Source organism: Diabrotica virgifera, chromosome 4 (assembly GCF_917563875.1).
Source record: "Diabrotica virgifera virgifera chromosome 4, PGI_DIABVI_V3a".
Taxonomy (NCBI): Eukaryota; Metazoa; Arthropoda; class Insecta; order Coleoptera; family Chrysomelidae; genus Diabrotica; species Diabrotica virgifera.
The window spans coordinates 31048093-31063267 of NC_065446.1; the positions used below are offsets into that span (position 1 = coordinate 31048093).

Sequence of the window (15175 nt, forward strand, 5' to 3'; positions counted from 1 at the left end):
AGACATCCAAAGTGAAAGTTATACTCCAACACCAAATTGTTCTATATGGTCCACATAATGTTCAGAAAAAAGTCACACCATTTTGAGCGTCGGGTTTGGGGGGAGAGGGGGGAGAAATCGGTAAATTCGTAGTTTTTTAGGTTTTTCGTCAATTGTTCTAAAACTATGCGGTTTAGCATGAACCACCTCTTCTATACAAAAATGTTCTACATTAAATTTACAATAAAAAAGGCCCTATGCATAATCCTTCTAAAATGATCGGTTCCAAAGTTACGGAGGTAGTATAGTATAATTGGTCCAAAAAAGGCCTAACCCAGACATCTAAAGTAAAAGTTTTCCTCCAACACCAAATTGTTCTATATCGTCCACATATTGTTCAATAAAAAGTTACACCATTTTGAGCGTCCGGTTTGGAGGGGAGATGGGGGAGACGGAGAAGTCCGTAAATTAGTAGTTTTTTTACGTTTTTCGGCAATATTTCTAAAACTATGCTTTAGCGTAAACAATGGTCTATACAAAAATGTTCTACATAAAATTTAAAATAAAAGAGGTCGTTTACATAATTGTTATAAAATCAACGAGTTACGGAGGGTGAAAAGTGGAGGTTTTCGATACTTTTTATATTATCTGGGCAATTGATGATGATTTTGGGTGGTGAGGTTGACGTTTCTTCAAGGGCTTATCACTAACATATCATCGGCCACTGAAATAGCAAATTTTATTTACAAAACACAATCTTGTTAAAGAAAATTTCTATAAATTGCCCAAAGAATATAAAAAGTATCGAAAACCTCCACTTTTTACCCTCCGTAACTCTGGAACCGTTGATTTTATAACAATTATGTATAGGACCTTTTTTGTTGTAAATTTCACGTAGAATATTTTTGTATAGAACATTGCTTTTGCTAAAGCATAGCTTTAGAAATGTTGACGAAAAACGTAAAAAAACTACTAATTTACCGACTTTTCCCCATCTCCCCCCCAAACCGGACGCTCAAAATGGTGTAACTTTTTACTGAGCAATATGTGGATCATATAGAACAATTTGGCGTTGAAGGAAAACTTTTACTTTGGATGTCTAGGTTAGGCCTTTTTTGGACCAATTATACTATACTACCTCCGTAACTTTTGAACCGTTCATTTTAGAAGGATTATGCATAGGACCTTTTTTATTTCAAATTTAATGTAGAACATTTTTGTATAGAAGGTTATTCATGCTAAACCGCATAGTTTTAGAAATATTGACGAAAAACGTAAAATACTACGAATTTACCTATTTCTCCCCCCTCTCCCCCCAAAACCGACGCTCAAAATGGTGTGACTTTTTTCTGAACATTATGTGGACCATATATAACAGTTTGGTGTTGGAGGATAACTTTCACTTTGGATGTCTGGGTTTGGGTCTAGTTATACCATACTAAATATACTTAAGACAATTTTAAATTTCGAATTTTAGCAAAATATTTTAGGAACTTATTTTTGAAGATATAAAGAATTGAAAAATGCAAAATTTGTAAATTCTAAAGTGTACTATAGTCTGTTTTTAAACCAGGAAAAGTAATTCAAAAATTTGGTTGAACCAATTTGTAATTGGTCCAACCGCAGGCAAGTTTACTCCACTGTTATGAAATTTTGACACTGATAACATTTATAAAATTTTGAATTATTGGCATTTCATAGGTAAATCAAGTTATATCATCGATTTTTTTGTGTTTTCTGCATTATTCCTTTAAATTTTTAGATTTGTTGGTCTGTTTTTATATAAAAATAGTTATTTATCTACTCTATGTCATATTATGTATAAGTTTTTAGTTTGTGAAAACTGTCATAGATAGCAGTGAGTGAAGTGTTTAAAGTGTGCGTGAAGTAACAATGTATTTTAAATGGGACTTACTTTTTCGCACTGTTTTTGACACACTTTCATATAATCAAATATCCTTAACTTTCGCGTTGTCATTGTGATGACATAATGAGCAATAAATTACGACAAAAGTTTTGATAGTTTTGTGGTTTGAAAGAAGTTTGAAAGAATTTTTAAATGTCAAAATTCTAAAAATTGTAGAATAGAAATAAATTCCAGTGACGAAGAGTTACAGTTTTTTTATTTGTTCATCATAGATAAAATATTGTATGAAACTGTGCGTGAAGTACTTTTTGCGAACTTACGCGATGTATAGCACTCGCTCCGTTGTCGCTCGTGCTCTAAACATCGCGTACGTTCGCAAAAAGCATACTTCACGAACTGTTTCATAAATATCTATTATGAGTTTTCCCCAAAAAAGTGCTTTGCTTTTTGGTTATGGCACATTAATATATTCGATTTGGAATTTGACGAATATGAACCTATATTACATTAGCTATAACTCTGCTTCTACTAGGTAAAGTGACCTAATGTATGTTTTTCACTTTTTCACGTGCTATATTTTTGATAAGAATTTATTTTTCGACCAAATACTTACTTTTTGAGTTATTTGCGAAGAACCGTCTGAAAACGTGGTTATTTTGTAGAAAAATTAACATATTCACTCGCAAATAACTCAAAATTAGAGGTTTTGCAATATTTTACCTTTAAAAGAACGTACTATACTGAGGAACACTGCAATGGTTTTTTTTAAGTCGAAATCATTGTTAATTACAATATAAACTGACTGCAAATATGTCAAATATTTGACGTTACTAAAAAGTTACTTAATTGACAGAAATCAATTTGTAGAAATTGATGGTGCCAAAAGTGATCCTGAAGTAATTAATTATGGCGTACCGCAAGGAACCGTTTTAGGCCCTCTACTTTTTTACACTCTATGTTAATGACATGCTCAAACTAAAAACTGTTGGAAAAATAATTAGTTTTGCTGATGACACCGCAATTTTTTATAAGGCCGATAATTGGGAAGATCTTAAAATTATAGCAGAACAAGATTTCAAAATTATAAAAACATGGTTGCAAGTTGCAAATAAAGAAACTCACATTAAATTATAAAAAAAAAAACTAAATATATACCTTTTGCAATGTATAAAAATTTTCTGCCAACTTTTAATTCGTTAAAAATAAATAAAAAACAAATATTTAAAGCAGAGTACATAAAATATTTAGGAGTTTTAATTGACTGGCACCTTAAATGGGACTTACAAATAAAAAATATTATAAGAAAAATACGAGGACTGCTACCAAAATTCCGCTATTTAAAAGAGTTTATGGATGTTGAACAGCTTAAAACTTTACCTGTCTCTAGTACAATCTCATCTTGTATATGGGATTTTAGGATGGGGTGGAGTAGCTGATTGCCATCTGGTGACCCTTCAAAATACTTAGAAATGGTTTCTTAAACTAATATATGGAAAACGAAAAACATATCCATCAGACCAACTTTTTCATGGAACTCAGGTTCTTGATGTTCGGCAATTGTACTGCTTAGAGCTACTTAAAAATATTCATAAAGATAAAATTCCTCTTAAAGTGAAAGTGTCAAATTATGAAACAAGAAGAAAATTGAATGTCGAATGTCTTCACACTTTAAAATCAATCACGCAACGGCCAATTAAATATTTTGCTCCAAGAATATACAATCAATTGCCCATAAATTTTAAAAATATCAAAAATTTTTATTCGTATAAAAAATTAGTTACTGTTTGGGTAAAAAAAAATTAATAAATTTAAATTATACTTGATAAAAAAACATAGAAATTAGATTAGAAATTGTAAAAATAAAATAATGATTTGTAAAAAAAAAACAATAAACACAAACCTGACAATATTAGACAGATTAAGTCAATAAGCATGTTTATGCTTTAAGACTTTTTTTACATTTATTTTATTGTAAGTAAACTGAAATTGTAAATTATTGTAATAACTATTGATTTGAATAAACGTATATTATTATTATGTACACAAATTAATGACAAGGTGAATGTTTTCCTTGAGTTGATGCTTTTGAAATTCGCCACCAGGCGTCGCCCACTTTGCGGTTCCTCGCCAATAATATTTATGGATTACCGTTGAAGGCTGATATGATCAACCAAAAAAGATGTATTTGGTGATTTTTCTAGTAACTTTCTTGGATGTGAATCTGTGTTTTTATTTTACTCCTCCTGGTTTAAAAGCAAACTATAGTAAGTAGGTACCTTATAGATTATTTTAGATTATGACATTTTAGGTGGTGCTACTTGGAAAAGTTGTTTTATCAAAATGGCGACAATGATGTATCCAAGTCTAACAAAATCTCAGAGTATGAGAACCAAACGAAAATCTGCTGTAGAGCTTTTAGCGGAGAGTAAGCCATTTTATGTGAAATCTGAAGTTGTAAGGGATACCACACAGGTTCTTCCTTTAAGGCCTAATTCTAATACAAGTACTTACGGTACATACACCCGCAGTAAATCCGTTAACGTGGCTGGCCATGGCTCAAACTATAGACCTACAACTCTTCCGCCCTGTAAGTTATAGTTATAAATTTTTTATTTGTTTTTAATGTAATGTAATACGTAATCTAGTCATATAATTATATATATAAGTGTTTAAGACTATTTAACGTAAAATAAATATAAACGGTTCCGTTTTGATTCAATTCAAATCTCTTATCAACCTCTAATGCGTGTTTCTGGGCCTACCCATCATCAGAGAGATTCGTGATGAGATTGAATTGAATAAAAACGCACCAACTGGTTGGTAAATATTTTGAAATATTATACCAACGCATGCCTTTAGGTACAAAGATGAAGTGAGTGTCGGTAACAATTAGGGTAAACTGTAAACCCAGGTTTCATCAAGCCATCGGGCGATCAGGTTACCCATATAAACCGCTATCATTTTGTACTCTGCACCGAGTAAGAGTGTGAAACAAAATAAACAAAGACGGTTGCGTTTTAATTCAATTCGAATTTCTTACAATCCTCTAATACATGTTTCTAGGTCCACCCGTCATCAGAGAGGCTTGTAAGAAGACTGAACTGAATCAAAACGCATTGATTGGTTGGTAAATATACTTCTCCAAGAAATGAAAGCAGCACCATAAAAATTGGTCATTTTTAATGTCTCGAATTTCCTAAACCTGCTGTCCGATTTAAGTGATTTTTTTAACATATTATAGCCTTATTCTTTAACAATATCGCTGTAATAATATTGTTGCTAGACAGGTAAATTTTCATTGACTACCGGGTGTACCAATCAAACTGTGTTTTTTTCTCAAAGTTCACCAGACCCTGTGGAATATTCTAGCATTTATAAAATACTGAAATTAAAACCCAACTATACGTTTTCTTAACATTCTGTTTTTTGATTTATTCACTTCTGTTGGATAATAAAAAAGTTAGGTACTTTAACAACTAGCCTTATTTTTTACCAATACAGGGTGTTTTTAAATAAGTATGGCAAACTTTAAGGGGTAATTCTGCATGAAAAAATAATGACAGTTTGCTTTATAAACGTATGTCCACAAATGCTTCGTTTCCGAGATATGTGTTGAAATTTTTCTTACAAACTGACGATTCATGTAGTGCTCTAAAACCGGTTGAGAGATGTAAATGAAATTTGATGGGTCTTAAGAGGTAGTTATTGTACATTTTTTGACATACAATTTAGAATTTTATGTTCACCATTGGCGCACATAAGGATCGTATTACTCTTATGCGCGCCAATGGTGAATAATAAATTCCTAATTGTATATCAAAAAATGCGCAATAACTACCTCTTAAAACCCACCAAATTTTATTTGCATATGTTAAGGGAGCGTTCAAGTATTACGTAATGCAATTTTTGAAGATTTTTGACCCCCCTCCCCCCCAGGTAACGCACCGTAACGTTTTTATGTACCCCCCCTCCCCCTACCTAAACGTTACGTAACACCCAAGTCACCATTTGAACCTAAATGGAAAACTAGGTTGCGAAAAGTACCGGAATTATTCCGGTAAACTTACAATCATCATCCAGCCTCAAAAGTCCACTGCTGAACATAGGCCTCCTCCCCTCATTTCCAACCACGTCTATCCTGCGCCGCTCTCATCCAGTTTTTATTTAGCTTTCTTACGTCGTCTCAGTCGTCTGTCCATCTTGTAGGCGGTCAACCGGCGCTTCTCTTGTCTTCTCTTGGCCTCCATTCCAATAACCTTTTTGTCCATCGCCCATGTGTCATTCTCGCTATGTGTCCTGCCCATCTCCACTTCAAGTTAGCTATCCTTTTGATGACGTCAGTCACCTTTGTTCTTCTCCTGATTTCTTCGTTTCTGATTTTGTCTCGTAGAGTTATTCCTAACATTGACCGCTCCATTCTTCTCTGCGTTACTATTAGTTTGGTAGCCGAGGCTTTAGGTAAGGTAAGTGTTTCTGATCCGTACGTCAAGACTGGGAGGACGCACTGATCAAATACCTTTCTCTTTAGGCATATGAGCAACTCACTCTTAAAAGTTTCTCTCAGTTTTCCAAATGCTGCCCACCCAAGAACGATTCTTCCTTTTAGTTCATGTGTCTGGTTATCCCTGCCAATCGTAATTTCATGTCCCATGACATGAAATATGTCCAAAACTTAGAATAATAATCTTTTATTACTAATTTTACATTTACATTTACATTTTCCCTGCTTGGCCCCATCCTTACATACATTTTTGGCTTCATCCTTTATTGTTCTTCTCATGCATTCTTCTATTTGATCTTCTTTAATAAAAACTTAAAATAAAATAACATATTTATTATTTCAATATTTTATTTTGCTTAGTAAAAATTTTTGTATAACAAATAATATACGATGTTGCCAGTAGTTTCAGAAAAATAGTGAAAAAAATGTGTAAAACTTTTTGTTCTTCAACGCCCTATATCGTGAAAACGCATGCCGTTACAAAAATTTTATACTAAGCAAACCCCAATTATTTTTCAGTTTTTCGCCTATCTTAGAGATCGTGTTACCTTTTTCTGAAACACTCTGTATATGTAAGAAGGCACTTATGGAATAAAATTATTTCTGTCCATGTTTTAATCAATTTTAAAAAACGCTGAGACCCGTAGATTTTAATATATAAAAATGTGTGCTTTTTAAACATAAATTTAAATGTACAGGGTGATTTATGCAAGACTACCGTAGTCCATAAGCTTTATTTTTTAACACCCTGTATATTTTTATATGTTTAAAAGCTGCTTAACAATCTGAATTTATGGTCTTTATGAATAATACAGGGTGATCATTTAAAATTATAATGTATGGAAACCACTTATGGAATAAAATTGTTTTTGTCATGTGTCATTATTTTAGAAAATTATAAAAACGCTAGGATACGTCAACTTTTAAATTCAACTATGGACTATTTAAACATAAATTTGAATATACAGGTTGATTCACTCAAGTCTAGCATAGTCCATTATCTTTAATTTTAATTAAACACCCTGTATATTTTTGTTTTTAGAAGCTGCTTAACAACCTCATCTCAAAAATGTGTATTATGTAGGGTCTATTATGAATAATGCAAGGTGAAATTTTGAAATTCACTTGAAATTTTTGAAATTTTGAAATCACACTTTAAATAAGGGTACTATTTTTTAAATATCTATCAATTTTCTAAACTAAGCATCAATATAGTGGGTTTTGTATTTAATGCTTTTTATTTAAAGACATTTTTAAATAATTTGAAAATTTGCGTATTTAAAACATTAATGAATACCTACTGCAGAAAACGATTTCAGAAAACATACAAGATTTATGAACATGTAGTTCCCTTCTGCAACCTCTTAAATAACATCTGTATCTTTTAATCTTTTGTTGTGGAGACAGGTCCATCCAATTATTGGAAACAAATGTTACTGTGCTTCATCTGTGTTACAAATTTTAAGATTTTTTCACTTGAAAACGTACTATTATGTATTGTCCTCTTGTCGGAACATGAACGGAGCGTGAGAGTGCAACATAAAACAATTCAGGGGTCTATGTAAAACATAAATAAAATTCCGTAGTTTTTTTTTCATTTAAGTTAAAAAAGAATCCACAAGGAAAAAGTTTTCCTGTAGTTGGCTGTATACCATGTAATACAAAAAATAGTAAATCCTTTATAAAAGGTATCTATTTACCTTAAAATATATACCTTTTATAAAGGATTTACTAATTTTTTAAAAAAGAATGTTACGTAACGCGCTGTTCGAACCCCCCTCCCCCCATGTAACGCGCCGTAACGTTTTACAAGACCCCCCTCCCCCCCAAACTGCGTTACGTAATACTTGAACGCTCCCTAACCGCCTTTAGAGCAATAAATAAATCGTCAGTTTGTAAGAAAAATTTCAACACCCCTTATCTCGGAAACGAAGTATTTGCGGACATACGTTTATAAAGCAAAGCTGTCATTATATTTTCATACAGAATTACCCCTTAAAGTTTGCCATACTTATTTAAAAACATCCTGTACTGACGAAAAACAAGGCTAGTTGTTATAGGACCTACCTATACCAAATTTACAATCAAGATGCAGTAGAAATAAACAAACCAATCTAAATCCTAAATCATAATTTTCAAAATTTATACATTGTAACAGAGACAGTAACAGCAATGGTTATCAGAATAACAAACGACCAAGTGGCTCAAGCGCTTCAAAAAAATAAAGAAAGGAAAAGCAGTCGGACCAGATGATATTTCTGGGGAAGTATGGAGAGCATTGGGAGAGACAGGAATAAGTTGGCTAGCAGGTCTATTTAATAGAATTATGGAAAAAAAAACTAAGTTTTCAATCTAATAGCACATAAAACAACATCAAAAAATGTCATTCTACATCCTGCTAGACTGAAAGCAATGGGAACCTTCTCTGGTAACACCTCCGAGGCTTCTACAATTTGCAAGCCATAACGGATGCTGAGACTAAGGAAGATGAGGGAATTTTACAATTTATAATTCACGTCCCATCTGCTCAGCGCGGTAAAGTTCCAACGAGAATGGTTCCCTTCGTACTCCAATGGGAGTAAACATAAATCAAAAATGAATAACCATTTTCAATTTCGTTGCATCACGAAACTACAGCCGCATCATTATTCCGTGATAATAACGTGAATAATAATTCCGTGATAATTCCGTAACGGGACGTGAATTATAAATTGTAAAATTCCCTCATCTTCCTTAGTCTCAGCATCCGTTATGGCTTGCAAATTGAAGAAGCCTCGGAGGTGTTACCAGAGAAGGTTCCCATTGTTTTCAGTCTGGTAGGATGTAGAATGACATTTTTTGATGTTGTTTTATGTACTATTAGATTGAAAACTTAGTTTTTTGATAGCAGTTGCCGCTAGGGCATCCCTGCCATTTCGTTTCGTTGCAATCCGTGACTGCACGCCGGGGTTTGTCCTAGTTGGGTCAGAGAGAGCAGCATATGTGCCTTTTGATGAGAGACTAATAAGTTTCGAAACCGGTAGAGGTGCTTGCTGCACTCTCTGATTGAACTGGAATAATGATGCGGCTGTAGTTTCGTGATGCAACGAAATTGAAAATGGTTATTCATTTTAGAATTATGGAAGTTGGACAAATGCCAGACGAATGGAGAAGCAGTATATTAGTACGTGTCTACAAAAACAAGAGAGACATACAACAATGTACAAACTACAGGGCTATAAAACTACTTAGCCACACCATGAAAATATGGGAGAGAGTAATTGACAGACGGATACGTGAAGAAACCGAAATATCCAATAATCAATTTGGCTTTATGCAGGGCAGATCAACAACAGATGCAATTTTCATTGTAAGGCAACTGGTGGAAAAATACAGGAATAAAGAGACCAACGCTCATATGGTATTCATTGATCTTGAAAAAGCATATGATAGAGTTCCTCGAGAGATTATGTGGTGGGCACTCAATTAGAAAGGAGTCCCTGGCGAATATGTAAAGATTGTGAGAGATATGTATGAGGGAGTAACGGCTTGTGTTAGGACAGGTGTGGGAGAGACTGATAAATTTCAGGTGAAAGTAGGATTGCACCAAGGCTCGGTGCTTAGTGCTTATTTATTCTCATTAGTTTTGGACCAGATAACAGCGAAACTACAGGGTAGCATTCCATGGTGCCTAATGTATGCTGATGATGTAGTGTTAATAGGAAATAGTGAAAGTGACTTAGAACAAAAACTGGAACAGTGGAGACAAGCTCTGGAGGAAAAAGATTTTAAACTTAGTAAGACAAAAACAGAATATTTGGAATGTTCATTTAAAGATGGAGTTACTACAAATAAAATGGTATCTTTGGATGGTGAAATGATTGTGAAAAGCAATAGTTTTAAGTACCTAGGATCGGTATTACAGAGTAATGGAGAAATAGATGGAGATGCATGCAGTAGAGTTAGGACTGGATGAATGAAGTAGAAAGGAGCGAGTGGTGTGTTGTGTAACAGAAAAATTCCAATGAAGCTGAAGGGAAAATTCTATAAAACAGCCCTAAGACCGGCTATGATGTCCGGAACTGAATGCTGGGCAGTGAAAAAGAAAGAGGAACAACGAATGCATGTGGCGGAAATGAGAATGCTTAGATGGGTGAGTGGAGTGACAAATAAGGATATAATTAGAAATGAGTATATTAGGGGAAGTATATTTTGGTCATGTTCAACGTCGAGACGTTAATCACCCAATACGAAGAATAGCTGAAGTGCAGATTCCTGGAAGGAGTAGGAGAGGAAGACCAAAGAAGACCTGGGGGAGACGATAAGGCAGGACATGTTGGTAAAGGGGATTAACTTTGATATGATCCAAGATAGAATTGTGTGGAGAAATGCAATTAGGGAAGCCGACCCCGCATAGGGATAAGGCAAAGAGAATGATGATGATGATACATTGTAAATCCCAAATCATGATTTCCAAAGTTTATACATTGTAAATTATGATTCGGGAGTGCTCCTAGTAGCATTTAACGTGTCTTGGTTTGTTTATTTCTACTGCATCTTGATTGTAAATTTAGTATAACTTAAATCCAACATCAGCGATTGAATAAAAAAACAGAATGTTAAGAAAACATGAGACTACAGTTGAGTTTTAACTTAAGTATTTCATAAATCCTAGACTATTCCACAGGGTCACACGAACTTTGAAAATCACAGTTTGATTGGTACACCCAGTATACAATGACGATTTACCTGTCTAGCAACAATATTATTACGGCGATATTGTTAAAGAATAAGGCTATAACATATTAAAAAATCACTTAAATCGGACAACTGTTTAGGAAATTCGAGACATCAAAAATGACCCATTTTTAAGGTGGTTCGTTAATTTCTTGGAGAAGTGTATATTGAAATATATTTGTTTCTTAATATTTAATCTGTTTTAGATATGGCTGTTTCTCCATCAAGATCTCTTCCTCCACTAACGCATCGCCGTTCTTTACATTCAACAGCGAATACCGATTTATTACAAAATCGGTTACGTCAATTACTTGTGTGTGACAGTGCTGAAGAATTGCGAGTTGACCAGATGGCGCCTCTTAGTCCCCCTGCAGAGTACGCACAGCGATGTCACAAAAGCCTTCCCGATTTGCACTGCCGCGAACCCAGCTCGAATAAAAGTAGCAACAAAAGTCTATCGAATAGGGATAGCGGAGGATCGAGTGGACATTATACTCAAAGAAGTGAACCACCACCGCCACCTCGACAGGTTGTGTATTAATTCTTGTGAATAATTTCAATATACTAAAATAATATACTAAGGATTTCCACAGTTTTCACTGTATTCCTTCACTCAACCGTTCTCTCCAAGTCTTTATGTCTTGCCAGTCCCCTTTCTGTAGATATCCCCTTCCTTGGTTTTATGCTGATGTTCTTATCCCACTGTATCGGGTTCAATTTTCGTATGCAGTCTCTTGTTTGTCCTAGTCTATTTTTTATATCTTCCTCAGTTGTTCCTTTGTTTGATATTATAAAACCTAAACACTTATACGAGGGTCATTTTTTTCAACCTCCGTTTGTCCATAAAAAATTCCCGTGAAGCGTTTCGCCATTGTGGTGCGCAGTGGGCGACAGCGCATCTCCCCCGCTACACTCTACATTAATCCCGACTTCCAGGCATCAGTCTGTACTGTGCTACACACGAAACAACATTGCCGCGACAATTAGTTCTCCCGCCAAGTGTGAATTACGCGCTGTCATTCGCTTTCAGTTGACACATCAAGGATGTGTCAAGTGTGTGTGTCAAATGAAACTTGTGGAAATTCCATTGCCAACGATGTTAAAGTGAAGCGACGGTTGTTTCTCACCGCTTCATCAACCCGTTGAACAAGCTCATCTGTAACGACAGAATTGCGACCTTGACCCCCTTCGTCATGCACATCATTTCGTCCTTCTTTGAATTTTCGGCACCATTCACGCACAACTCCATCACTCATAAACCCTTCTCCGTACACTTCACACATCCTTCGATGAATTGCAGCTGCACTATTGCCTTCTGCCTGCAAAAAGCGAATGACAACGCGTAATTCACACTTGGCGGGAAAACTAATTGTCGCGGCCATGTTGTTTCGTGTGTAGCACAGTACAGACTGATACCTGGAAGTCGGGATTAATGTAGAGTGTAGCGGGGGAGATGCGCTGTCGCCCACTGCGCACCGCAATGGCGAAACGCTTCACGGGAATTTTTTATGGACAAACGGAGGTTGAAAAGAAAACAACCCTCGTACTTATCTGTTCCTCTGATTTTTCATTAGGTTTATTTCCATCACAGTCTTTGTATATTTCTGTTACATGTTTCCTCATATTAAAACTGAGGTCATTTTCGTCTTGTGCGATCACAATTTGGTAGTCAGCAAAACTTAGGCTATATAGATATTTGTTCCTTACTGGTATACCCATTCCTTCGCACTTTGTTTTCCATGGTTACAGGGTTTTTTCCAGGAATATTTTGAACAGGGTAGGGGATGCGGAGCAGACCTGTTGTAGTCCCTTTGTCGTCTTAAATGGTAAGACCCCATTTTAACAGTCCCCGTTTCAGCGGTTCTCGATTCCACCGACCCTTTTCAGCAGTCCCCGGTTCAGCGGTACCCATTTCAGCAGTCCCCGTTTCGGCGGTTCTCGATTCCACCGACCCGTTTCAGCGGCGTTTGGTTCTGCAGCATGCCGTTTGAGAGGCATCGTTCAGGAAAATGAGTAAAAACAGGACCCTCTTGGGGACAGTAGTTTTAACAATAAAAAATGAACATATAAAATTATTTTTTCTTTTTTTATACGCATTTTTTCATCAGCTTTTCATTGAGCCTACATACAAGCACGGAACGTAAAAAATATCTAAGTTATTCTAATTGTTTATGAGCTAAAAAGTCAGGTCTTTTTCAAACAGTTTTTTTAATAACAATTTCAATAAAATGTTAAAATTTTTTTAATACGTCTTAAAATTAAAGTCTCAAATAATCGACTGCGATCTGCTAAATATCTCACAGAGTCACTGTAGGGCAAGAACAGTTGTACAAACAATTGCTCTCTGGGATAAACAAATTGAATAACTTATAAATTATTTGGTCGATCTGGTTGAAATTTAGCACACTTAAATAACTCATTAATTGACATAATTTAAAGTCATTAAATTTAACGTCATTGTGCAAAAAATAAAGTTATTAATATTTATAATTTACTGCAAAAATGAGGGTTTTTTGCAATTATCTCGGTCAATTGTTTATATATTACAATATGCTTACCACCAAATTAAAGAACTTTTTAAGATCTACATTTATTTGAAACATTTTTCTCTAAAATGTACAAGAAACGTTTTATAGTCAAAAAACTGCTTTTTTCATTCTTTGCAATTGTTTAAAAAAAAGCAAAAACAGCTGTACGTCTTCACGGAATTATCATCAGTTATCCCTCATCTAACGTTTAAAACTTTGAAAACCCTGTAGAACATTTTTACCTGAAATCGATGAATTTTTTTCCCTATTAACTGGGGTATATACCATATACTTAGATATTACCTGTATATTTTCAAACAAGAATAGGTTAAAATAATATCCTACAATAAAACTAATTACTTATCATTGTCATATTATTATTTTCTTATTGAGACCGCTCTATTGGGGACCGCTGAATCGGGCACCGCTGAATCGGGGTACCGCTGAAACGGGGACCGCTCTATTGAGACCGTGCTTATGGGGACCGCTGAATAGGGGTGAAACCTCTTAAATGGACTGCATATTCCATTTAGATAGCTCTGTTATTCTTGTAGAGTGCTTTTACTGCTGTTATTAATCTTCGTGGGACTTCGATGTCTGTCATTGCCTCCCATAGCTTGGTTCTAGGTATCGAGTCATACGCCTTCTTACGATCTACAAAATCCAGATGGACGGATCTATTTTTGGCCATTCTTTTTTCTATTAGTTGTTCGATCGTATAAATGTGATCCAAGCATGCTTTCCCCGCTGTGAATCCTGCCTGGTCTTCTCCGATTTTATCTTGTGTATATATTTCTAATTTTTCCTTTATGGTCTTTCCATACAGTCTGCCTATAGTAGATATAATGCTGATTTCTCGATAGTTTTCGCAGTTTTTTCTATTTTTTCTTTCTTATACAGTATGTCCCTGTAAGTTGTATCCATATGGAAACTTTTTTATTATTAATTTTACGAAAAAAAGTTATTCTTTATAAAAAGCTCTGCATGTTCCAAAACCTAAGGTTCAATCATCAAATATCAAATTTTATGAATATTATACGAGGTATGTCAAAAAGTTTGAATTTCACTCAAGAGTAAAGTAGCTTTATTTTTCACAATATTGAAAATTGCTATTATGAAAAGTTGTTTGGAATTAAAAACTGTTTTAGAATGTAATTACATCCTTCTGATTGAATTATTCTGAACTATAAAGGTACTTTACGTTTGATCTAAATTTATCTTTTTTGACATACCTCGTATAAAATTTGATATAAGATGGTTGTATTTTAAGAGGATCGGTACGTATTTTCGGCTGCAATGCTATTCAAATGGGGATTCATTTTTTTCAAATCCTGAGAAAACTAATAAGTATTTTTGAAAAATTTAAACGCAGAATGAAAGATTACGTTATTAGCGAGGGCCGAAAGTCCCTGAGAACTTCTATAATGTTTATTTTAATAAGTTACAGGGGTGAAAAAACTAAGAGAAAATTTAGTGTGATTTTTAATTTCAAATATCTCATTCAAAATAAACTTTTTATTTATTCTAAGGGACTTTCGGCCCTCGGTAATAATTTAGTCTTTCATTCTGCGTTTAAATTTTTCA

The 15175-nt window shown here is 34.5% G+C and overlaps 1 protein-coding gene across 1 annotated transcript in view; it reads left to right on the forward strand.

Moving 5' to 3' along the window:
• Positions 1–15175, forward strand: part of LOC126882977 (uncharacterized) — a 41810-nt gene that overhangs the window by 10950 nt on the left and 15685 nt on the right. The window contains exons 2-3 of the mRNA XM_050648115.1: positions 4155–4433; positions 11270–11592. Of these exons, the coding sequence (XP_050504072.1) occupies positions 4187–4433; positions 11270–11592 (570 nt within the window). The 5' untranslated portion in view covers positions 4155–4186. The remainder of the gene's footprint in view (positions 1–4154; positions 4434–11269; positions 11593–15175) is intronic.